Source organism: Hoplias malabaricus, chromosome 10 (assembly GCF_029633855.1).
Source record: "Hoplias malabaricus isolate fHopMal1 chromosome 10, fHopMal1.hap1, whole genome shotgun sequence".
Lineage (NCBI taxonomy): Eukaryota > Metazoa > Chordata > Actinopteri > Characiformes > Erythrinidae > Hoplias > Hoplias malabaricus.
The window spans coordinates 11,018,022-11,045,752 of NC_089809.1; the positions used below are offsets into that span (position 1 = coordinate 11,018,022).

At 36.8% G+C, this 27,731-nt stretch overlaps 1 protein-coding gene across 3 annotated transcripts in view; it reads right to left on the bottom strand.

Annotated features, from left to right (window-relative positions):
• The window catches only part of dlgap1b (discs, large (Drosophila) homolog-associated protein 1b), a 160,637-nt gene that overhangs the window by 42,793 nt on the left and 90,113 nt on the right, over positions 1-27,731 (bottom strand). For 2 of the 3 annotated variants that reach the window (XM_066683278.1, XM_066683279.1), the window contains exons 5-6: positions 24,401-24,461; positions 18,735-18,984 (exon numbers count right to left, since the gene is read on the bottom strand). In XM_066683278.1, coding sequence (XP_066539375.1) covers positions 18,735-18,984; positions 24,401-24,461 — 311 coding nt within the window. Of the gene's footprint in view, positions 1-18,734; positions 18,985-24,280; positions 24,462-27,731 lie in introns of all 3 variants that reach the window. The other variant, XM_066683280.1, reaches the window with a different exon arrangement.

Here is a 27,731-nt window from a genome sequence, read left to right on the forward strand (position 1 = left end):
ACTGTTAATTTAACAAAGCCATACAGTCAAGAATATCTGGAAACAAACATTGTTTTTCACACTATTGATTCTAAACATTTCTATTTACGTGGCACAACAGAGTTAATGTTTTAAACCCATCCCAATTAAACCCATAAAAATAAGCTAATACCTGCAATTCTAAGTATGGGCATAATGTGGACTTGGAGTGTTGCAGGACTTCAGTGGTCACTAGTCATATAACAAATGTTCTATATATTTCTCTTATACGGTAAGCCTAGTTACTTATTTTTCATTTACAATAAAGAATAATAAAGAATTTCAAAAATATATGAGCAAACTGTATACGACACAATTAGATAAGGTCCTCAGTTCATTCATTAATTCAACATGATTAACTATTAGCAATTCAAAATATTGTTAAAATTGTTAGTTAAATTGTTAAAAATACTGCTGTATTTATTGTGTCTTTAATTTTGTCCACTTTTTTCTGTTTGAACTTACTGCATTGCCGGCATGAGTAAGCAGAAAGTGCTACTGAAAGAAAAGGAGAAAAGACGAGAGAGAGAGAGAGAGAGAGAGAGAGAGAGAGAGAGAGGAGGGCGTGTACTCACACAGACGACGTATCCAGCTGTCACACATACCCTGTAATCTTCGGAAAACGGACACCGGTGGAGAAAACGGGAAAAAACGAGAGAAAAACGACTGAAATAATCGCTTGGCTTTCGTTAAGAATTCCAGCTTGGCTCGAGACTTAGGGGTTTTTCGTCAGAAATCAGTTGCGCGCGGAGGTTCTGAATGGAGGCGTGACTGGCTCGTGGCATTTTGGTCTCTCGCTCCAGGATTGGCTAATAGTTCAACAACTGGCCAATCATAGCGGGAGAGGCAGGTCTTGCCGTAAAATAGGGTGGAAAGTGATTCAATAAGTAAATTTTTTATGAATTCATAAGGTGCACCCACGGTGGATATAGACGATCAAATGTACACGAATTGGTTTAAATATAATAGAAAAACAAATTAAATTAAAAAAGACACTAATATGTACGTCATCTTTGCTTTCGAGAGACTCTGCTTTACTAAAATGCTTTTTTATACATATAGCTGCTCCAGCTGTTTTTTTTTATTATTATTTATTAGTTTCACTTACTGTTCCAACCTTTAATTTCTCCTGTCCCAACGTTTTTTAGATGCGTTGCTGCCATTAAGTTCTAAATGAGTTAATATTTTTCATGAAATGTTAAAACGTCTCACTTTGTACAACTGAAATGTGTTCTACTCTGAACATAATGAGTCGATGTGATTAGCAAATCATACTATTTTAAAGTATGCAATTTTAAAATGTATATTTTAAACAGGGGGCGGCACGGTGGCGCAGCAGGTAGTGTCGCTTACACACAGCTCCAGGGGCCTGGAGGTTGTGGGTTCGATTCCCGCTCCGGGTGACTTTCTGTGAGGAGTTGGTGTGTTCTCCCTGTGTCCGCGTGGGTTTCCTCCGGGTGCTCTGGTTTCCTCCCACAGTCCAAAAACACACGTTGCAGGTGGATTGGTGACTCAAAAGTGTCCGAGTGAATGTGTGTGTGTCTGTGTTGCCCTGTGAAGGACTGGCGTCCCCTCCAGGGTGTATTCCCGCCTTGCGCCCAATGATTCCAGGTAGGCTCTGGACCCCCCGTGACCCTAAATTGGATAAGCGGTTACAGATAATGGATGGATTTTAAACAGTGTCTCAAATTTATGGAATTGGATTTGTATAATTTCAACATGCCCAATGCCTTTATGCTGGCTAGAGATTCCAGGCATTGTAGAGCAGTGAAATTAAATTCTCTGGAGTGATGGACTTACATCCAGTAACTTTAAGATGAACTGAAGAGGTGCTTGTTATATAAATCTAATCATCAGTGAAAACATTGGAAATCACTTCTTTATACTTTTGTTAAGAGAATAAAATTATACTGCATCCATCCATTATCTGTAACCGCTTATCCAATTTAGGGTCGCGGGGGGTCCAGAGCCTACCTGGAATCATTGGGCGCAAGGCGGGAACACACCCTGTAGGGGACGCCAGTCCTTCACAGGGCAACATAGACATACACACATTCACACCTACGGACACTTTCGAGTCGCCAATCCACCTGCAACGTGTGTTTTTGGACTGTGGGAGGAAACCGGAGCACCTGGAGGGAACCCATGCGGACACGGGGAGAATACACCAACTCCTCACAGACAGTCACCCGGAGCGGGAAACGAACCCACAACCTCCAGGCCCCTGGAGCTGTGTGACTGCGACACTACCTGCTGCGCCACCGTGCCGCCCAAATTATACTGCATGCATTATATAAATATAAATATTCACACAGTATAGTCATGTTTTTTGTATTTGATGTATTGGATATAACTGATTCAGCACAGACGTTTACTAAAAGCCTCCACTAGATTTATAAACCACAAGAAAGCTTCTACCTGGAATTTTCAAAATAACACTCTATATCTCTGCATTTGACCTATCCGTGGTTGTGAACACACAAACAAACAGTAGGGGCAGTGAACACACACACAACCAGAGCAGGGGGCTGCCAACTACCTTGGTGCCCGTGGAGCAGTTTGGGGAGTTGCTCAAGGGCACTTCAGCCATGAATGAATATTGTTTATGATTTGAACAGAGGAGGATGTGTCCTCCTTGTGAATCTTTCTTCCTCCTGATTTGTGGGATTTGTTCTTTTCCGCGGTTGCCTTTGGTTTGCTCACCTGGGGTTATTTATTGCTCTCTTTGTTTTAATTTTCAGTGTCTATTAAGCTGCTTTCTGACACCAACAGGTTGTAAAAAGTGCTTTATTATAATCATACACAAGATAAGATGTAAAATAACTTATGACAATCCATTAGAGCTTCACCACACTCTCTTCCTACCTGCAGCCACCAAAATCCCTGTTGAATCCTACACCTTAACACTAAGGTTGCTGTGGCCATTTATGGTCCGATCAGCAACCAGCTATCCTTAACAACTATGGTTACTCATTGAGCCCAGCCCATGAGTACCCAAACCAGCCACTGTATCACTAGCTCTTCACAGGGGTCATCAGAAAATTTGGAAGTTTTCATTAAACTTACAGATTTTATATTCTAGGGTTTATTATTATATTATTATTATTATATATATTATTATTATTATATACAGATTATTTTGACAATCGTATACTATACACTAGTCAACCACAGCATTTAAACCACTGACTAGTTAAGTGAATAATACTGATTAACTCATTACAATGGCTTCTGTCAAGGGGTGGGATATATTAGGCAGCAAATGAATATTCAGTTCTTTAAGCTGATATGTTCAAGCTGTACAAAAGCCAAGAACAAGTATTTGAGCTGTTCTGACAAGGTCCAAATTTTGATAGGTAGTGGACTTTGTCTTGTGGAGTGTTTTTTGCATACAGGGGTTGATATATCAAAAGAGTTGCCCAAGGAATTTAAATGACAACCGTACTCAAGACTCATTCATGTGTGTGGGAAACAGAGGCTGATCTGATCTCACAAAAGAGCTACTGCAGCACAAATTGCTTTAAAATTGAATGCTGACTTGTATCAAAACGCATGAAGCAGGGCTGATGTGAGTGCAAAGCCTACACCGAATCATTGGGAGCAAAGCAGGAACACACTTTGGACAGGCAGCCAGTCCACCACAGGTCATCATACACTCATGCAGTCACTCACACACTCATAGCTTTGGGCAATTCTACACAGCCAAGCCACCTATCAATATGTTTTTGGACTGTAGGAGGAAACTAGAGCAACCGGACTAAATCCATGCATACACAGGGAAGCCATAACAAACTCCTCACTGAAAGTGTCTAGAGATTTTGAACAACCCCAGGATTCTGCAACCGTGTTGCAGCAACACTACCTGTTATATCACTATGCTGCCCTGAGGCAATGTGATACTCTGGGCAATATTCTGCTGTGAAACCATGGGTTCTATTTCTTTTTGTTGACACATACCACCTAAAATTGTTGCAGACCAAGTACACCCCTTCGTGACAACTGTATTTCCTAATGGCAGTGCCTTCTTCCAGCAGAAAAAGTAAGCTGCCACATTGTGTATATTTTTCAGAAAAGGATTTTGCTGCCTAATTGACAAGAGCAAACCAAGATAAGGATATTGCCCTATTCCTGCTCCATAAGTAGATAATACTGACTTATTTTTGCTGTTTCAAATTACTTAAGGGGGAACTGATGCCAAATTTATTAGACCGCTAACTGCATGAACGTAATCACCACAAACATTTGTGGTGATTCCAATGGTGAATAAAAACTTAGACATGTTAAACTTCAGCCATGTACGAACAATTTTTTGCTCCTCAAACATACCATTTCATCTTAAAAGATGCTGAGCTTTTGTACGTAAACAAACCAGAGCGCACAGCAGGTCCCCAGAATTGTCAATGTTATCTTTAAGGTACACCCAGTGCAGCTGCTGATGTTTAGGTTCTCTCTGGCCAAGACATAACGACTTAAAATGTAACATATAATAGCTAGAGAAAAACATAATATTAAGCATTTAATACCTGTGAGAAATGTTGAAAGAGCAAGTGTCTATACCATATTGAATACTACTATATCCTAGTTAAAATAACTACAGGGACACAAGCTAACCGCAAATCCCAAACAAGTCCAGTAATAGGCACATCTGAAAAAAATGTGTAAGTAAGAAAAAATTACATTTCATCATAAATGAAATCATCTTGCAAACACATACTTGTTACAGCACAACATAACATTAATAGTTCTCTGTCACCATCTTGTGGTACACGAAAATAGTGCTACTGTAACACTAATTCCTTATCTGCGGTCAGTTACTTTCCTTTGTTTCCTTTCTCTGATTCTCTTTCTCGCTCTTTGTGTGTGTTCATGTTCCAGAAGACATTCTTTACCATTTTGCATCATCATAATTATCATAATGAAATATACTCCTCTTCTGCAGTATACAGTGAAAAACAGGGGTTCTCAGCTTTATCTACATCAAGGACCACCCTTATTTAATCATTGAAAACCACAGGGGAAAAATAAACACCACTTTTGCTTATATAATGAAATTTTTTTAGACACTTGCTCATGTCATTTCCATGAGGATATGATGGCATTCAGTTACAGATGATGGGGGATTTAGTTGTGGATTGCAAACGTCACTCCAACGGTGTGCCACTCCCAAAGGTATTGTACAAAGCCCCATCATTCCAGAAAACCAATGTAGTATTGAGGGCTTAAGAATATGTTCAGCTGTTTAATTTTCTGATTTTCTGTGGCAATTTTACAAACCCTATTATTGAAAAAAAAGCTCAGTTTTTTTAATGATAAAGATTATTTGTGGCTCATCACTTCCTGACAATCTTTGTGAAAAAATCATCAAACACAAACTCAAAAAAGAAAATTTCTCAATTCTATATAGCAAAATACAAAAAGAGAAATCTTAGTCCATGTAAGGCAATGCCAGAAATCACTGTGGAATGTCATGTTAAATGTCATGAACATGACCTCTGAGCTTTCAAACAGCATTACATGAGAAACCATCATGCAACTGTCATGAATATAGCCACAAGGACTCAAAGGTATGAATATAGCCAAAGGACTCAAAGAGTAAAAGGTATGGTAGAGGTACATTATTGGTCACTAAAGGTGTAAATGTACCTGATGATGACTTTAAAGTCCACTTTTGTTCTCTAAAGATGCATTATCATTACTCTCTTTTGTAGAAGCAGAGGTGAATATATGTAATGTTTCATTATAGACCTGTGTAAAATAAAACTAAATAATAAGTCCTGGAGATTAAATGGGGTGTATGAAGTCAACAGTTTTCTGCAATTATCTACAATTATATAGAATTATATAACAATTATCTTCCCTAACTAAAGGTACTGAATTTTTACCCTTGAGTGTACCATCACAGTGACAGCAAAATTCACCACCATATTAACAGATTTTCTGACAGTGTATTTTTTTTGTTACTAAACACAGTCCAGCAATGCATAAATAAAACCATATATTTCATTCTGCGTGTCCCACGACAGGGTGACTTAATAGCAAAATTTGGCATGACTTTGTCGAAGTGGGAGAAGGCCTTGAAGTGAAAAAATGTAAAAGCCTCTTTGCACTTTTGCACTGGAGCTGTATATTTGCTGAGCTGTCGATGAACAGTTTGTGGCGTGCGTCTAGTGGCTCATGTTCAGTACTTCTCTACTATTTTGGTTTTTTTGGCTTCTTGCATTTTAGCAAATAATGGGGGATCACGTTCCATCCTTGGAAAAAGGTTGAATAAAAAGTGCTACGCTGAGTTCCCAACCCACTACACTGCTGACTATAGACTTTTGAAAAGCTGAAATCTTATATTACATAGGAAAGGGGAACATTTTCACAAAACTGCAACAATTAAAGGGGAAATCTGTAGGATATTTACAGTACTTAGCCATAAAATGTTAGGGTGTGTGATCATAGTTTAAGGAAACAGTCAAAGCTAAAACACTGCTGCCTCTCTCAGCATTGCTAAAGCAGTATAATCTCCTTGAGAAGTGCCCAGTCCGGACCGGCTCTCCTATGATCCCGCCCTCTGAGGTCTTGCTTGTCATCCCGCCCTCTGTCCAATCATTGTACAGTTCACTGCGTGGTCAGGTCTACAAACAGTGTCTCGCAGCCAGGAAATGACCAAGTGAACATAGCTATATTTCACCGGACCCAAAAAGCCCCACCTCTCTTCTAAAAGTCTCCATGACAAAAGACGGAGTAAAATGAGAGGAAATACTGACACTGTGTTTGAAAAATGGAGGCAGTTTACAAGCAGCAACACTAGAGTACGGAGCCCCCCAAAGGAAATGTGTGGAAAAAAAATAATAATAAAATAAAATAAAATAAAATAAACCAAAAGATGTAGGTGATTTTTCCCCATGATACATTAAGAATTGGGATATGTGGGGAAAAAGGTTTTTTTTTTTTTTTTTTTTTTTTTTGTACATTAAAATTTTTTTCCTTTAACTTAATTATCTCCAGATCTTGAGATAATTTATTTGAGGGAAAAAAATTGAGCAATACATGGGACACTTTACATTATTGGATTTAGGTGGATGCATGCCAACTGCTTAGAGAATAACCTGTGAATCAAAAAAGAAGGCATTGAAGAAGACCTCCGGATAATTCTGAAGGCGCAAGACCCAAGAGAGGTAGAGCTTAGCACAGCAAGGCGTCTTAGGGAAATGAGTGGAATGTTGCTTGAATGGAGTTTTTGTATCATCTACAGGGCAAATCTGGTAATGCGCCAGTAAAGTGTTACCTGTATTGCTCAATTTTTTTTTCTCTCAATTAAATTATCTCAAGATCCTGAAATAATTAAAGTATGGCAAAAACATTTTTAATGTACCAAAAAAAAAAAAAAAAAAAAATTAAGATTCTGAGAATAAAGTCAGAATTCAGAGAAAAAAATCTCAGAATAATTGAGTAAAAAGTTCTGTATAATTTAGAGAGTATAATCAGAATATTTAGAAAAACACTGTTTGGGTTATTATTTATTATAATATGTAGACAGACAGACTCACAGTCTGTGTGCCATGTGTGCGATGTTTATAATGCAAAGGAAAATCGATAAGTAAAACCAACTTTGTTTAGTCTAAATATTTCAGGTGGATTTAGACAGTAAAGTCTTGCAAATGCAGGGAAATGGTGGCCGCATGTTAGATTTTTTGTGCAGTGTGGTGGAAAAATATGACAGAAATAAGAAAACTGAGTCTCTAAATCAGTAAAACAACAATTTATTTAATGGAGATAGAATGCTACTCGAAGCACCGTTTCCTCTCTCTCTGACCATTTCTTAACCAGAGTATTTTATACCTTTAATTCCCCCCACCTTCATTACAATGGCGCCCTTTGAACGTACCATCTGCTTGCTTTTTTACATTTCAACCACATTTCAATGTATCCTGTTCTCATTTGTTTTATTGTCTTTTGCGTTTCTAACACCTTTTCAGGCGTGCTCTGTGCACCCCCTCTATTCAGTTAGTCTCGGTTGTTGTCTCCTCTCTGTGGTCTGGAGACAAAAGGAGTTGATTGAACGGAAGGTGTCGATATGCTGTTATTTGAAACTTACGCACACACATAAGTCTGCTGTTTCACACAGAAAATTAGGAATAAAACAATTTCAGTTACACAAGCATACATGGTCATTGCTGATTAAAAATACCTCTGTTGATTATGAATCATTTCAATAAACAAATTCCATCACAGCAGATAGATATTTTAGTGAAATGATGAAGACTTTTCTGTGTAAATATGTTGATTATAGCACATTCTTCTTAGCTATTATGGCCCAAGTTCTTAAATTTGTCTATTGCTTGTTCGTTCAGTTTTCCTCAAACTGGCAACCTGCTCGAGCTTCACATCTAGGGAGGAGGGGAGAAGGCAGACAGCTCTCACCATTTTGAAACGGTATTATAGTTCCAATTTTAAATGCTTGGTGTCAGTATTACAGATTGCTCCTTTAAGGAACACTAAGTAAGGTGTAGGTTTTCTGTGCCTGGGGCTCGTAGTGTAATCCATATTTACAGTACTGTACTGAAATCAATGTGGAGGGGGTTGGTTTTCTACTCTCCTCCAAAACATGCAATGACAGAGGCGGTATTCTCCTGATCACAGGTCAGTGGAGCTTCACAATGATTATTATTGAAGAGTAGTTGCAGTAGTTTACCACTTTAAAGTGTAATCATTTCTTTTTCTCTTAAAGGAACACTATGTAGTATTTCTACTTTTTCCAAAATTACAGCTTCTGAATGATTGTAATGTTCCACTGACCTATAATAGGGATAATAGAGCCTCTGTAGCTAAGCAACTTCTGAATTACAGGGGGGAGGACTCTTGCAAGAAATGCGAAAGCACTTTACAGCACAAATCACACGGGTGTTTACATCTAGCTCTGTATTCCAGGTACAAACAGCAAGAGAGAGAGAGAGAGAACATGAACAACCGTACATAAGTTAATACTAGACTGAATTTACACAGTAGAGTAAGCTGAAACAGACATGAGGACACAAGACTAGTAAGTAAACCTGCATTGTAACTTTCTTCATGTATTGTGGTGATAGTGATAAGTTTAACTTTAGCCAGATTAGCTCACTTTTTCGCATACACATGGATTCTAGTAATAAGTGCATGTCTGTTGGCTGCTGTGTGTGGTTATAATGGTTAGAGTAATACTAATGTTACATTTTATGGTTGTAATAACACAGTTTTGTGTATGTTATGAGCAATATATGGTTTTTATCATGTAGTCCACATCATTTTATTTGATTACATACATTCTCCAGGCCCAAAATTGAGGTAGTGTGTGCGTTTATCAGCTTAAGCCCAAAGAGCTGTTCAAGAACAATTTAATTATCCCTTCGCTAAGAAGTGTGTGTGTGTGTGTGTGTGTGTGTGTGAGAGAGAGAGAGAGAGAGAGAGAGAGAGAGAGAGAGACAGAGAGAGAGACCCCGTGTTAATAGAAGCCCCAAGAGCTGCTCACAACCAATTTGAATATCCATCCACTCAGAATCTCTGAGTGGGTATGAGAGAGAGGTAGAGAGGTGTGCGTGTGTGTTTGTCTGTGAAAGAGAGACAGGGAGAGAGAGAGTATTAGCAAAGCAGAGAGTTGGTTGTGTGTGTGAGTGAGTGAGTGAGAGAGAGAGAGGGTTTGTGTGAGACTATTTCAAGACAGTACTGTAAACATGAATTACACTCAGCAGCAGGTAGGTGGCGCTCAGGAGACAAAAAAATTCTTACATAGTATTCCTTTAAAGTAAACCTTTTTCTATCCACAGAATCTTTATCAGCATTTGTCACTATGACATTCAAGCCATTTTTGCTAATGCTAGTCCTAATAGCAAACAGATTAAAATTGTATGTTTAGAGCTGCTGTCATTTCACATTTAAGTTTAATTTTTAACTGAACTCAAATGCCAAATGTTCAACTAACAGCATAAAATACATAAAAGATCACAGTATTTGCTAAAAAATACACACAATCTAACATAATCTACTTTAATGCATCATTACCCAGTTTTGGAGTCTGGATTATGGCCCATTAATGTACATCTGTATTAAACCACTGAATTATGGAATTATAAAAGTCACAGGATTATTTTTTCAGCTCTAGTTCTTTTATTTATTTATTTATTTATTTTCCAATTCACAATCAGTAAATTCCTTATATTCCAACTTGGTATACACCGGCTTTAATTTCAATAGAAGCATGTTTACACTTCAAATAAATGTTTTATAAAATGATTTTATTAATAATAGTACTGCTACTAATAATAACAATACAATTATTGTTATTCATATATTGTTATTTATATAATAAAAACTATTATTATTCTTGTTGTTGTTTTTGTTGTTGATATTAATAGCAATACATTCAATGTGAAGAAAATAAAATGAATACCAGCATCTGCTCACCAAGAATACCAGGAATTAATCTGATCAGATTTTACAGCAGGGCACCTACCCATATGTTTTCATGTATTCAATCTAAAATCAATCTATTTTTGTAACTGAGTCACTTTGCACCACATAGGTCAAGTAAAGTGCTGTTCACTGTTCCTTGGACATTTATTTTTTTGCAATATTATTTTATACTGACATCATGTACATTTAATCTTTATGTGTAATTGTGTAATTTAGGTCATGTTGATTATGCCAGTATGAGTCATGAAATTGTCTATGCAAGCAAGGCTTGCCCCATATGCTTTGTTAATCCTTAAGCATCTGTATATTGGCTGTAAATGGCATTGTTGGTATGTAGCCAGCTTTTCAAATGTTGATTCTATAGAGACACATTTGTTAAATTGTGCAAATCTCTTTAGGTGCTTACTACCTTCATAATTCTATATACATGCAAACACCTTCATATTTCATATTCTGATTGTGGCTGTGTACAAGTGCTGGGTGACATGACTGAAAATCCATATCATGATTAATTGAGCATTATACCTCAATACAATTAATGTATGATTATTTAGTTTTTGCCCTCATATTTCACTGAAAAGACATGTACTCTAAATAAGTATTAAAATTGTTTTTTTATAAGTTTTTTTAAGCTTTCCAATCTCTCTCTTTTGATTTTAGCAATACACTGTTCATATTTGGTGTTGTAATAATAATTTATGACATTTCTAAAGTACTTTTCAATAACCAAAAGACGCTATTTATAATAAGATGTAAAGGACAACCACATTAGACAACAAACACAATTTGTTTTCCAACCAAACAAAATTGGTTGAAAGGGGAATGGTGAGTTAACAAGCTGAAGACGATATGAGAGTGCTGGGCCCAGCCCTTCTGTACCCAAATCAACCACTGCATCGCTAGTTCTTGATGGGGGTCATCAAGTAGGCAACTCCCCTCATTAGTGTTTCGTTGAATTGTGCCCACGACACCCCAGAAGACTCAACAGTGAAATATGTTGTCCCAGACCCAACCCGCTCCAAGCCAGCTTTACAGCCCTACTATCTTTCAACCACTGTAAATCCACACTTGCCTCCCTGGTGACAAAGACTGTACCTAGCCCAACAGGCACTATTAATGCATGCTCAGTGCCACCAGTTCCATGTGAACTTTACGCTCCATCACTTATCTGCATGATTGTAAACAGTAAATCCACACTCCTTGGTGACTAAGGATGTATAAAGCCCCACTGGCAAAATTAATGCATGCTCAGTGCCACTAGTTCCATGTGAACTTTACGTAATATATCACCGGCAGCCGCAATAACACAACAAAGCACTCAGCTCACCTGTGTTGTCCTCCTCATAACTATAACACATTTACAGTGTGTTTCCCCAACTACTCTGAGCTCACCTTATCCACAACGACTGACTAGACCTTTCAGCTGATTCTGGTAACTCCTTCACAGCTGCCATTAGTTTTCGACACCTAATGCTGAATTCCAAACGCAGGAATGTAGCAGATATAGCTACAAAACACTTATTTCCACTTGTCTTATATGGCCCTGCTACCCACGTTCTTTCACCTCAGCTGTTATGTCTGCATACTTCAGCTTCTTCTTTTCGAAAGCTTCATGTAATTCATCCTCAAATACTTGTATACTTTCAGAGTACAACACCATGTCTGGCCTCAATGTAGTTAACACAGTGCATTCTGGGACCTGTAGTTTTATTACCTACATCTGCCAGCAATTTCCAGTCATGCGCTTCACCCCATTTGCCCATATTTAAAGCCTATACAGCCTCCTGACTATTTTCCCCCTCACACACAAGCCAAATAACTTTATTACTACTTCCACTCTGCAATGTATTAACCTCTAGGCATTTGCTGTCCTATAAGCATGCTATTACACTAAGCACCTGATTATGTCTCCATCTATACTGACCCTAATTATGTCTCCATCTATACCAACAAACTAACCTTGCAAGCTGATGTGCCAAACCCGGTACATAATCTAGAGCTTGTGTCTTCACATACCCAGTGTCAAATCTAATCAAATCTAATTTATTTGTATAGTGCTTTTTACAACTGATGTTGTCACAAAGCAGCTTCACAAAATTTCAGTAATGACAGAAGTTTTAACAAGAAATGTAAAACCCCCAGGTGAGCAAGCCAGGGATGACAGTGGCAAGGAAAAACTCCCTCAGAGCTGAGGAAGAAACCTTGGGAGTTTTATATAATCATAGTATATATACTGTCCAAGATTTTGTGGAGTAGGAAGGACGTCGCAAGTTGCTCCCAGCAAGAAATGAATATGAATCGATTCATTGCCCACAACTCTTGCCAAGCGATCTTCTGCTTTTCGAGATTGTCCCAGCACTGGTCTTACTTTACCTGTGATGCTGCTATTGCACTCCGTACCTCCTCTTCCTGCTTGCAAATAAAACTAGTAATTATTTGCCTTATTTCTGGTGATGTGGTATTACCAAACGCTTTCTATGATCACCTGACCCAAGGCTTGCTTTTCTGCATTGCACTTGACCATTCACATCCCTTAGCTCTAATGAGCTCCTGGCTACCTGTACTGCCACTCGCAGACTACACTTCATTCCTGCTTTTGGTGCTGCTGCTTTTACCACTGCATCCTTAGATCCTAACAAAATCATCTCACGACTCACCTTTGCACATTTAAATTCCTTAACTAAACTTGTGAGCTCCAGCATTCGTATACCATAGCATGCCCCAATACTTAAACACCGGCACCCGTAGCCATATAGCCTTATAGCCTTGTTCATGAATCTTTACATCCTCTCTACTTCTGTGATTAGAAAATCATAAACTGTCAGCGGCCATCTAATGTTAGGACATAGGCCAGTTCAGCTTCCCTGCTTCCAGCTTGCTCTGTATCATTTAGGGCTTCACTGTACCATCTACCTAAACTCCTCACTGGCCTCTCCAATTCAGATGGGATCAGCTCTCCTATTAAAAAATTATCCTGCACAAGATTTCCTTTAAATATCGATAAATTTCTAGACTTGCTCAGTTTACCTTTTAGCCTAGCCCAGCTAAGATTTTCATTTATCTTCCCCAGCAACTGCCATGTGCAAAGCACAGTAGTGATCAGGGTCGCTTAATATATAATTACAGTTTATTTGCTGAAATTAACATATTGAAAAAAAGTATCTGTTTTGTAGGATTCTTTTAGTCACAGGATGGTAACAAGCTGGGAGGTCTGATATCATGCAAATACATCTCCATGCATGAAAAGCTAGCAAAGAGTTATTTTTTTAAACAATTGCTAACACAACACGAGTGGCTAGCTAAATGTGTTTGAAGGCAAATGCTAACTGTCCTGTACTATTATGCTAGCTAGAAGACAACTTTTAGGCTAGCAATGTGCTGAGAGATGAGGAAAGGAATAACATTTAGTTATTATCTGTTTGACTCCAAACCGGTCTTACACCTACTTGTGATATAGTCACATACATAGGAGACTGCAATTTGTGACATAGTCATAAATTTTCAACATTTTATGCGACAATATCACAATTATAAATGTATGGGTAATTACGATATAAACCGTCATATAAGTGCCCTGTGTTATGCGACAGTAACACTAAAAATCTTCCTCATTAAGGCATCATTACCATCCATTAATACTACCATCTTATTTTTATTGACCTAAGATATAACCTTACTAATTCATTATTTGCTAAAATATCGAAGCAAATAATGGCTAGAGAAATGTCCTTTTAAGTATTAACCTTTTGAAAATTAGTCAAAATAAAGTTAAGTGAAAGAAATGTTCTTGTTAGAGTTAAAAATAAAGTAGGACACCAATAATAAGCATTGCTTTGGAGAAGAAGTATAATAAAATACTTTATGCCTTTGTTGGAATAACAACCTATGTTATGTAATTCACATTATGCCTTTTTCTATGTTATATAAGTAATGACGCCTGTAATGAGGAAGAGTTTTCATGTTACTGTCACATAGTGTTTATATGGTAAATACCCATACACTTATGATTGTGATATTGTCGTATAAAATGTCAGAAATATGCGACTATGTCTCCTTTATATGTGACTATATCACAAGTAGGTGTGAGACCGGGTTGTTGACTCAGATATTATTGTATGATCCTTGCACAGCAAATTCGCCCATATTAAATAAGCACTATTAGTGATTAATTAACACTGAAAGTGTTGACGAGTGGTTCATTTTTACAATCACAGTGTTAATTTAACAATAATATTGATTTATCGCTGGTAAATGTTCAGTGTGGGGAATAAACTAGTGATCTCAGTGATGGTGCCAATGTCCATGTCCAATAATAATGAATGCTGTCTTCAGCTGAGAGAGAGAGAGAAAGAGACAGAGAGAGAGAGAGAGAACAGAGAACATTTACAATGAAACAACATCAAAGAGTAAAAGCAAGAGACAAATGGACAAGAGAGAAAAATGTATGTAGAGAAAGAAACAGAGTGAAAGACAAGATGTATGAACTGGAGGGAAACCAAAAGAGAATAAACGCAAGAAAGCTAGTAAAAAGAGAGCTAGAGACAATAAGAAACGCAAAAAAAAAGAGAGTGAGAAAGAGTTTGAAAGAAGAGAGTCTGTCAGCTGTGGGAGGTAAAAACCTGAAATACTCTTGATGCTGTACTGCACTTACTCAGCTCTCACAACTGCCATAAATCATTCAAAAGGCAAGACCAAAGGAGTCACAATTATGCTATTTATACAGAGCATACAGACGTTACAGAACAGAGAGAGTGCAAGGTTGTGAATGTGTGTGCATGTGTGTGTGGGGGTGTAGAAGAAGATGTGCTGAGCTTGCAATGAGGCCAGACTGATATACTGCTATCTTAACAACAGCATGAAAAACAGCATCCAGAATTGGAGAGAGAGAATGAGAGAGAGAGTGTGTGACAGAGTAACGGAGAGTGAGAAGCACACAAGTCCTGAAAACTGCAGAAAAATATGTATTCAAATTATATAGGATTTGTGGACGATGTAAAATGTAAAACTTGCCTCATTTTGGCAGCCACCTTTAATTTAAGTCTCAGGCAAGCCCATGTAGCCAACATCCATATTTAATTAACAAAAACAGGAATCAAAGTAAAATTTAAATATGTTTGCATCTCATCTAATAAATGCATATGTTTAAATGTCACTTTGTGTTGCATGGCAGTATATCTATTTCATCTCAGAATATATGTTTAAATATGAAAGGATTATCCTATGGAAGCGAAAATATTATTTATATAATAACAATGTTGTTTTAGATGTAGATTCAGATACATGTCAGGATTGCGGGGGCGGACTGACAGAGGCGGATGTAATCGCTAAAAGCACAGTGAACTTTATTTACAAAAAGGATAACAAAACAAAGACAGACTAGGACTACAAAACAAAGGTGGACTAAACGAAGAACAGCAGCGATAGACAGACTAGACTGGGAAACACGATGACCGAGGAAACGAATGACAGGAAACAAGTAATAGCAAAGACAGACAGACTAGACCAGGCAACACAACATGGGAAACAAAATGAATGACCGACAAGAGGAAGTGAAACAAGGGAACCTAAATACCTAACGCAGACAAGAGACACCTGGAACAGATAACAAGGGGGACGGATTACAAATGAGACTGACGAGGACAAGGGCGGAGGCATGAACAATAACAAACAGAGCCATGTGCTAAGTGAGGGAAAAGGGCGTGAAAATACACTATATGGACAATTTTGTAGATGTCCTACAGACTTTCTCCTGAATTTACAGTGGCATGAGTCTCTACTATTGTGGAAAGGGTTTATATTAAATGAGAATTTGACTGGATTCAGCTACAAGAGCATTAATGAGGTCAGTGGTGTCCAATGGTTATTTCTGGATCGTAAACACCACACTAACTCATTATTAATATAATCATTACTAATTGTATTATTCTGTTGTTGTATTGTTTTACAAAAATGTGGAAAAGTTAGTAAAATCAATAAGATTAATTATGCTGATTAATAGTTTGTTTGTAATTAAAGGTAATTTAAGTAAAAAACTAATTTTGTTGAAATTACTCTTTTATATAACTCATTTACATATATTTTATTACTTTTCATATTTTACTATACAGACTATAGGAATTAATCTCCAGCTATTCACACAAAACAAGAAGTGTTTCAAGCCACATTGCTTATTGTATAAGCCACAGAAAAGAGCAGTCAGTCTGAATAGAAGTAATTTACCTCCAGTGAGATAAATTGATCTCTAAAATTATACTTATATAAATATATATCTCTAAAATTTGTGTCTATACACACACACACACACACACATATATACAAATATTCATATATATATATATATATATATATATATATATATATATATATATATATATTATTATTATTATTATTATACAAAAATTAGTTTGTTTATTTATTTGTTTTACTAAATGAACCAACACTGTCACAGCAATTGCTAGCTAATAGTTGTTGCATCCTATTGTGTTCCAGATAATTATAAATGCATTAATAGACTGTAGTGTAGTGTTAAGAGACTTTCGCAAAAATTCCTAGTGGTGTACCGTGGTGTGCTTTACATGACCATGAACTTCAAATTGCTCTTCTATTAGACAAATCAATCTCTCTTCTCCGATTGCAGCTACAAAGTGTAATAATATAAGTGATTATCACTTAGGTCTATTATATAAGCACTAGCCCATTACATCCTGACTAAATTTACAGACTCTAAGAGCTGTCAGAACAGTTATTAAGAACTTGTACTTGATAAAGGGAACACAGCGATAATGAGTATAATGAGACAACATTAAACATACATAACACTACTCTGGGTTTCTACACTTACGTAATTATGAAAAGAGATCATTAGCAAGAGAGTGACCTACATCTTCTAATTCAGCTCCATCCTTATGGTCTATGTCTTTTCTTCTACTTACTTTGCCCTCTATCTCTCATTCTCGTGAGAAGTAAGTGTAGCATTGTTGAATTTTCAACACTGGTACAGTTATCATCTCATCTTATAAAAAAATAAATAAATACCCCAGCTGACCCATTCTGAGGAAAAATATCTAATTTTGATATTTCTGAAGAATATAGGAGTTATATTATAGTTATTCTTCCATATATTTCAAGTACACATTTTTAGCGTATGAATGTTTAAATGTTCTTATTGGTCTTAATATCTACTAGCAAGTCATGATAATGTCTGAATATTCATAGTTTTTGCTAAAAAAATCATTGCACTTTAAGGAGGCATAATGGCTTTCTCTGCTATTTTTTCTGTTTTCATTATTATGTTGTAAATTATTTCATGCTATACCTTTTATTTATTTTTCCCTATACCCTTTCCATCCCTGTCAATATACATATATATACTTTTATTATCTTCCTATATTGTAAAGCATTTTGGGCAATGGTAGATGATTTTAAATGAGATCTAAATCTAAATATATAAATATTACTTACATTTATTTGCTATTATAATGATCTTTATATATTTGGCATTATTTGTCTTAAAGTTAAAATATTATTGTTTAAATGCAATTATTTCTGGAACAATAAATGGAGCACAATAAGGACTATAATGTGTTTACCATTACCATTTCCAGTTACACTGTTGGGTGTGAAAGGTAGCTGTATCTTATAAACACACTATCCACACACTAATATACTACTGTTATTTCAGTGCTTTGTCCAATAAAACTAGGCCACTGTCCAATACATATTTGGTCAACAATAGTCCTGTGGTTAGAAACAAAACATGGATCAAAAAGTAGATAGATGAAAAGTAGGTAGATGTTTTTCTTAGTGAGAGGACAAGGTTATTTCAGATTCATAATTAAAGATTACTTTAACATTTAATTGCTTTAGAGACAACAGCTAAATGAATATTCTTTGCACTGATTTAACAATAAAGCAATTTGTAAAATAAATTACTAAAATATTCATGGTATTTATGCTGAGTAACTTACAAATTTAATCATAATATAAGCTTTAAAATAAAAAGTCCAATGACACAAGGACCGATACTGGTATAGCTCCCACTGTGAGCTGTGTGAACAACCATTCCAGAATTTCTCCAGACCCGATACTCTGGAATTTCTCTAGAAATTCTAGAAAGTGCATGTGAAATGGGCATTAGGAGTAAAGCCCAGGTTCTCTTATTCATATAGGCATGAGGCATTCCAGTCCAAAAGAAGTATCTATAGACACTTTTCAGCAACAGAAGTTCCAACCCCAACTTTGAGAACCCCTAGTGTAGCCACAAAAAATACACTTCTTACCTGTACTACTCTGTATGGTTCTGACTGTAGTGGTGGTGCGAGGAGGTGCAATAGCCTTCAGCGCCATTCTGTCCTCGTCTTCCTCATCTTGGGAGCAGCCCTTCTCGATGGCACGTACATAGCTGTGACTGCGCATACGGAAGCACCCAGAAACTGGAAGGTCCAGAGCATCAACAGCCTGAGACTCCATTTCGCTGAACACACTCTCACACACTGCCTCGATCTGCCCATTTACCTCTACTTCACTAACCTGTAGAGGGAGACATAGAGTCAGAAATTCACTGCTATAACTCATTCTCAGTCTCCGTACATCTGTAACTGACATAAAATGAGCCAATTGATCTGTATTCACCATAAAGCATTTTATAGCTCATAGAGAGGACCCTATACAAGAAGAAGGCCATGATAAAAATATGTTTGGTACAGAATCTCTGATACATCCAGGCAAAAGTATAATGATTATGTTTTCTTAAGTGAATGGCTAGACTTCTCATTGGCTAGTCAGAGGAATACATTGTCATTTGCTTCTAATAATGGATTGTGGAATGTTTGTGGACAATAACTTAATTAATATTTCTACTGAAATAAACATTTCTCTGAGCATTTGATGATATAGTGGAACCTCTACCTGCAAACTTGATCCGTTCCGTGACCCGGTTCGTAAGTGGAAAAGTTAGTTTCTCAAGTCAATTTTCCTCATTTTAAATAATGGAAAAGCAATTAATGCGTTCCAGCCCACCCCGAAATTCACCCTTTTTGCACTGGTATATGTTTACAAAACTCTCAAATTAGTAAAAAAAATACATGTAGCATTACTAAAAATAATAAAGGAATACAGTAGTAACAGTAATAAAAAAAGAAATAAAGTTTTAAGTGGTTACATATCGAAGACGTGACGACTGGCTGGAGCAGTTACACAGGCACTGGCTGTATGACGGGAAGTGGAGGGTGGGTGAAATAACGGGGAGTAGGTGTCTGCTATTTACACTAATGCTAAATTGCTAAAACTACAATTTGCTAATCTTAAACGCTCACTCAAGTCTTGGCGCGCTGTCAGACTCGCCTATAGGGGTCAGTGGCCATTTCCAGCCGCCGTCTCGGTGGAGGCTCGGGTTCGTTTCTAGAGTCATGGTTCGTTGGTGGAGGCAAAAAATATTCAAATGCCTGGTTTGTATCTTGCAAAGTTCGTTAGTATAGGCATTCGTTAGTAGAGGTTCCACTGTACTCAGCAATAAGAACATTAGTGAGTTCAGTTACATAAGAGGTATAATTTGTTTTGGATTGCAAAAGGCACACAGTAGTGCTCCAAATGAACAAACATTTGGACATATGTCACACTTTTAACGTACACAATCAATATTGAATATTAGTGTCAACTCTAAAACGATATACAATCCCACTTCCAGAAATAATGGGACATTTTGTAAAATGCAATAAAATGAAGAATATGCTTTTAACTTTCCAATTTTTTTTCATGGACAAACTATATTGTATTTTGTAGATATAAACATAGTTATAAACTGATCTAATATAGTAGTGAAAGTGGTAAATTAATATTGAAAAGTGTATATAATATTGAAGTTTTGAAACATTCCTTTAAAAGGAGGTTAAAAAAACATATAAAAAGAGCATCCACCAAACTCTCATGTGTTTGTAAGCAAAAGGTTCACTTTCTGCCAAACTGTTCACAAACAACATTTCTCAAAGGAAGATTGCAAGTCTTTCACCATGTACAATATATTTCTCGAAAAATCTCTGTGGGCCAGATCTCACTTCAGACCAGCTGTTGTCAGCTGAGTCCACATTTCAGCTTGTTTTCATGAAAAACTGATGTCGAGTTCTATAACAAATATAAAAGTCACCATTCAGACTGTTAAAGCCTATTGTAATTTATGGGGGCATCTTTTCTTACGGTTCATGTGAAAAGGTACCACTGATATGGAGGTGTATGGAAAGACACATGTTGCTTTTAGGGCAACATATTTTCCCAGGAAGTCCATGTTTAATCAATCAAGATAATGCCAGGCCTCAGCATGCACGTTACAAAAATGATTTTATTTGGACAGAGTGTGTGTTCACACCTGGCCTGCATGCAGTCCAAATTTGTCTACTATGGCGTGTCATGAAAAGAGTCAGACAAGAGTGACCAATGACTGCTGATCAGCTGAATTCTTGTATCAAGCAAATCAGCTAAACATTCCACTACAAGATTTAGTATCCTCATTTACTAAATTATTATAAAGTGTAATTCAAAAGGAAAGGTAATGTAACACAGCTGCTCTGGTCCCTAATTTTTTCAACTGTGTTGCAGGCTAAAAGTCAACACAGGTTTATATTTAGAAAATACAATCAAGTTTGTCAGTAAAAACATTTTATTTAACCAGTTAATAAATATTCAGGAAAATGAAGAAATCCCAGACATTTGATTTTTTTATACTTTATTTGTTGGATCTCTTCAGAAGTGGGTTTGTAAATCTTTCAAAAATCCTTGTGGTGCAACAAGATCACATCACAAACAACAAAATCTACTAGACAAAAACAAGGGTTGTGATGTCTGAAGTGCAGAGGGGAGGAAAACACCACAGGTGAAAGAGTGGTTACATTAGCAGTGCTCTAAATCCCTAAACCAATGTAAAAAAAAAAAATGGAGATCACACGCTAGACATCAGAGGATATTGCCCTGTGATAAAACATTTTAAGGTAAGTGATTAAAGGATGGCATTTTGTGACAAGTTGATGAAGAATGCAGAGATGAAAGAAAATAATATATGATTGACAAAAAAAGGACAACACCTTTTATAGTTCCCCATATTCAAGGGATTAACCACTTACCTGAGCAAAACTGTGATCCAAGTATTATTTAATTATTTTGGTTAAAATTGGTAAGTATCAGTTTAAACCAACTATTAAATTGAAAAATATCAAATTAAGCAAATCTAGTAAAAACAAAATGGACAAATTAGTTATCTGTTATAAAATCATAATAATACTGAAACCTTTTCAGTCAAATTCTGCATAAGAATTTGATAGCAGGTCTACCACACATGTCAAACATGTTAAATGTTCTTTTCACTCAGAGGTGTGACAGGAACACAACTAAAATTAGGCTGTAATTAGTGTGTTATTCCAGTGTTCCATCGTAAAATGTGCTACAGGTTCATTCTAGTTTCTCCAGTCCAACATAAATGCTGTCACAGTTAAATTCTAAAATGTGTGTGTATTTTTGTTTTTACTTTTTAACAAACAAAGTCCAATCTGGAATTCTTTCTGCAAACATTAATAACTAATTAATAAAATCATCAATACCTAGATATTAGGGGATATATAGGAGTAAGAATTATCCCAAATTAATTGGTAGTTATTTCAGGATTCACAATTTGATGGTTTGAAAAAGTATACTATCCAAGACTTAATTAGAAGAGTATCTTTTCATGCTCAGTCTTGGACACTTTAAATATAATTAAGTACTTCCAGTCAGGAAAACATTACCCACAGCATGAAATAGTGATAAAAGAATATTCCAGTGTTTGTCAGCCTAATCCCTGTCAGTCAGATATTTACCATATTGTCAGTACGATAGACAAAGACTGTCAGAATTTTTTGTACTTAGAACGGAAGAACTGCTGTGTCCCTAAAACACCTGCCATTAAAAACAAGTGGAATACTTTACAGTGTAAGTGTAGCACAATATAGGTCTTAATGTCAGGAAGATATGAAAGAATGCCAATCAAAAGATGACCATCAGGTGGGAGCTTGTGAAAAATTCCTAATAACCTCCTAATAACAACTTTCAACCAATATAAATTGTGTTCATTACATTAGTGTTATTATTTAAAAATAATGATGAAGATTATTAGGTCACATTAGTTGCTGTAAAAAAAAGCCTGATGCTAGTGGGTTTTTTGTCCATTTGCACACAGACACAAACACACACACTGAGCCTTTGTATAATCACCATAATTAGTGTTTTGTCAGGAAAGTGTTAAGAACCAGTTTGAGTACAAGCGAAGTGTTTGTACAGCGTTAAAAACGGTCACCTCAAAAAGGTATTTAACTGTTCCTAACTACATTAACACCCCAAGAAACAGCTTTGGAAAATACTTGGAACCAGCTTTGATATTTTGCAAAACTCATGCTGCATGTCTTATGTTAAATACAGAACATAAGAACTGTAAAATATTCTCTTTATATTTATGATACTGGCTTTCCCATATCTGATTTTGGGCCTTTGCATTTAATGGCATTTGCTTTTATCTATCCAGAGAGATTCCTGGGTTTGTGGGTTTGAGCCCAGCATCGGGTGACTGTGTGAGTTTGGTGTGTTTTCCATGTGTTTGTGTGGGTTTTCTCCGGGTGCTCCTGTTTCCTTCCATAGTCCAAAAACATACATTGGTAGTGGATTTGTGACTCAAAATTTTCCAAAGGTGTAAGTGTGTGAGTGAATGTGTGAGTGTGTGTTGCCCTGTAATGGACTGGTACCCCCTCCAGGATGTGTTCCCGCCTTATACCCAGTGATTAAGTGAACTTTTCTCACCCCTTTTAGCTTTTCTATTAATCAAATTTGTCACCTGCTACCTGGAATCAGGCTCTATTTTTAGCACCTACTCTCTCTCCAAGTGAGAGCTGAGTAAGGAGTAAACGTAATATGCTGCAGAAAGCTGACGGGCCAGAGAAAATCTTGTCATTTGTAAAATCTCCAGACTACAGTAGTCATCATAATTGTTTTTATCTGACTCACTAAGGCAGCTTATAAAATGACGGCATAATTTTTGAAGAGGTTCAAATGTTTCTTGAATTAATAGCTGACAAATAAATATCCACTGATTTTTTTTTTACGTTTTTAAATTTAAAAGTGTTAGCATGATGAAGTATAATCATATTAATAGTATCTCCTACATATTGTGCAGCCCTATCTCATACAATTATCTCTCCATGAGATGTAGTTGTAAAATGCTTTGACTACAAAATGGTTAAACCACATTATGGTCAGATGACATAGAAGACCAGTGAAATCAGATGGAACATTGTGAAGTATTGGGATATGGAGCAAAGCCAAGGTATCTGGCACCAAAAGAGTGCCGTGCGGTTAATTCTGGCTGCATCTCTCTTCTTCGCTTCACTTGCTCCTGCCTTTTTCTTCCCCTTGCTATTCTTCAGCAGTGAGGATCAAGGATGGACATTACTCTCAGATACTGGCCTAGGACAAGCCTTTCTTGACTATCATACAAACCAGGACTTCAGAAAATGGTCTTGGTCTTACAAACACTCAAGGTGTTACAAATAGCAAATAGTGAAAAGACCTTCTGATTTGATGTTGTAAGAAATAATTTTCTAAGATATATTGACAAACATATTTATTCTTAATTTTCTGACTTTTATGACATAACAAAAACAACTTTAAATATAGTATACTATCAGCTCATTTAAAAATAAAGGATTCCAATTTAAATGTTTTTTCGGCAGCTGAGTTGAGCCAGTTGAGCTGGTCGCAGGTCAGTATATTACTGAGAATGGTCCAGTATACAGGTGGGGAGCAAATGACCAACCTGACTGATGGTGCTCATTGCCCTCATGTAGCTCTCATTTCTGGAGCGAAATTTGGGCGAGGCCAATAGGCCCGCTGGGTCCAGGCTGTCCAAACTGCGGTTGATGGACACCTCACTCACCGCTCGGAGGTAACTGTGGCTCCGTATCTGCAACTTGGGCGAATGAGACTCTGTACTGATCCTAGGGAGGGAGAGAGGCAGAGGGGTGGGGGGAGAGAGAGAGAGAGAGAGAGAGAGAGCAAAATCAGTCATTATAATAGAAGAACAACTATGTTGATATTGTGCTAATATTTTGAGTTTTCTCGTATTGATTTAAGAATTATATTTTTGGTGATCAAATACTTAATTTAAAATAGATAGGTTCATTTTTATAAAAATCTCTTAACCGAGGAAAAAGACAGCATAAGCATTGTGACTTATTGCTTAATACAAACTGAGGTTAAATATTGTACTGTGGGATGAATGTGCTTTAATTTCTCTCATAAGAAATTTGACTTTTTGAGACAAAACTTGGTCTCTCAGTGACTTATTTGATCACTTCCTTCCCCCAGATTCCAGATAACTTTTGGTGCCTGTAAGTCTGGAAAAGGGGCACAACAAACTGCCCTCCAGGCCCCGTTTATGGCAAAAGGTTGCCAAGGGGCAAGACAGTCAATGATCTTCTGTAAAAACTGCTTAATCATAAGCTTTTCAAACCTTGGAATTAAAACCTTAATTCCCATTGGTTTAAAACAGTTTCAAGTTGCATATGTGATTATGGGATGTGTGAAATTAACTGGACAATCAAAAGAGAATTATAATGATATTTTTTAAAATAAACTTTAATCATGAATCACTAGTATCTTCATATAACTGCTGTCATCTGCTAGATATTGTGTGTCCTTTGGTTAAGAATTCTGTAAAACTTTGTATTGTCTGAATAATATTACTTAGTGTTAATATATACTATTTTATATTGCATCCTAATTAATCTCTCTCAAATGTAATCAACTTATTGAAATAACTACTGTCATGTGATGATTCGTGTGATAAGACTGTGTAAGAAATATTTGTTTGATAATAATTGCATAAGCAGTATTCAGAAATCTTGGATACTCATTCAACAGTCTTGTCTTTGTTTTGTCAAATTTCGTAAATTACATATACAACATATACTCCAACCCTCAATCCCTGAGGACTAATCAGGCCTTCAAGGCATGGGTCCTGAAGCCCAGTTTTAAACCACTGGTGCTGAAGCATTCGTACAGTCTTAGCAGTTTTTCAGAGAATCTTTGTCATTTCTTTGCAGTCAGTCAAGTCAGTTTTTCGTTCAGGAAACGAAGTGAAATGCAGTTCTGAAGTGCAGCTACTCAGAGAAGCCAGAACAGAGAAAGAAAATGTAGAGATAGAAGAAAAGAGGGGGGTGATAAAGGAGTGAAATAGAATGAAGGAGAAGTGGGTGAATCGGCTTCCAGCTAGCATGTTCAGCTAAGAGAGCCATTGGTAATAGAAATTCCAGCAGAAGATTTTATTTTTATTTTTATTAGCAAAATTAGAAAGCAATAGTTTAAATCCAGCAAAGCTAGACACTACACCTAGACCTCTGAACCCTGAAAACGGTGGAATAAGAGCTTCAGGACCCAGCCTGCTGAGAATGATCACCTTCTGAGGCTGTGTCTCTGAGCAAAGGCCCAGTGGAAGAAGAGGAATGGCTGAATTGCAACAAGGCCCACATGTACGAGCAGCTCCAGAACCAGGTGTCTTTGATGTCCTCTGCTTGCACTGTCTCCACTCATCTCCAGGGAGAATAAGATCACTGGTTCATTTAATTCCATATACATAACATATTCCAGAGGACTGGTATAAACTATAGCCCATTTATTGCTGTATTGCAGTAGTCCATTTCATTATATGATCGTAAAATCAATATTAAATATTACATTTAATAAACCAGTTGATAAAACCAGTTGAGTGCACTATTCTTGTACGGAATTATCACTTTCTGGCCATATTCAATTTCAGAGCCAAGAACTTTTTTAGTGGATCAATAAGCATAATAATTAATTAATAACAATTAATTATAGCTAATCCCGCTATATTATATGTAATAGCACCCAACATGTTGGCCTCTTTTTGACCAAGCCGAAACCGGGCAGGTAAAAATTATACATATTATTTTAATGGCACTCAACTGCGAGGCTTGACACGACAATATCCTGCTCAGTATTCCTTCTGATTATATATGCCAGCCACACACATTCCCTCACCTGAAATCTTCATACTTCAATTCAATATTCAAGAGGCTTTATTGTCATTCCAACTATATACAGAGTACATAGTGAAACTAAACAATGTTCCTCCAGGATGGTGCACCATAAAACACGAATGCAGACAGAAACACAAGTGCAACACAAGTGCACACATATAGACTGTACAACATAATGCAGACAAAATGTGCATTCTGCACAGCAGTCTTCATGGTAGCAGCCATAGAACAGCAATAGAGTACAGGAGGTAATGTGCAAATTATCTAATGATCTAATGAGCTCCTTGCTACCTGCACTGCCACTCACAGATTACATTATCAAAACTTCCCTTGAAAACATGATCTATCAATGCTATTAATAGCATTCACCAATTCAGTCTTTTACCTTGCAGCTTGCTTTGTAACATTTAGCATGGCACTGTACCATCTACATAAACTCTCTCCAATAATGTAGGGTTCAGTTCTTTTACCACCAACAAATTTTCCTGCACGTTTTCCTTTTACAATCAACAAACATTTGGTCTTGCTTGATTTAAAGTTCAGCCTACCAAACCTAAGATTATAATTTAATTTCCTCAACAACTGCCTTTGTGCACGGCACAGTAGTTGTCAGGGTTGTCATGTCGTCCATGTATGCCCTAACTGGGGGGAGCCGAGAATAATCATGCACCTACGACCCACTTAGGAGTCCCTAATTATTAACCTATAGCCATCGTAAGCACTAAAGGTGAAATGGTACATCCAGTCTTATATTAAGATATAAGATTAATCCACACCAGAAATAAGCTGTAGTAATACATATTATATTTAAATAATTAATTCTTCATTATTTCTGGCTATCTGCTAATATGATCACATGCAGTGGTAAGACATATGTCCTTCTACAAACAAATCAATGTCCATATGGGGTGATGCAGCCCATGTAGGTAATGATAAAAGGGTACTGATATAGCATTCAAAAGTGCTTTAGCCTGCTCACTAAATTCATTAATTCATTCATTGTCTGTAATCGCTTATCCAGTTCAGGGTCATGATAGGTCCAGAGCCTACACAGAATCACTTGGCGCAAGGTGGGAACACACCCTGGAGGGGGACCCAGTCCTTCACAGGGCAACATTCATTTACACACTCACACCTATGGACACTTTTTGAATCACCAATCCACCTACCAACATGTGTTTTTGGTCAGTGGGAAGCAACTGGAGC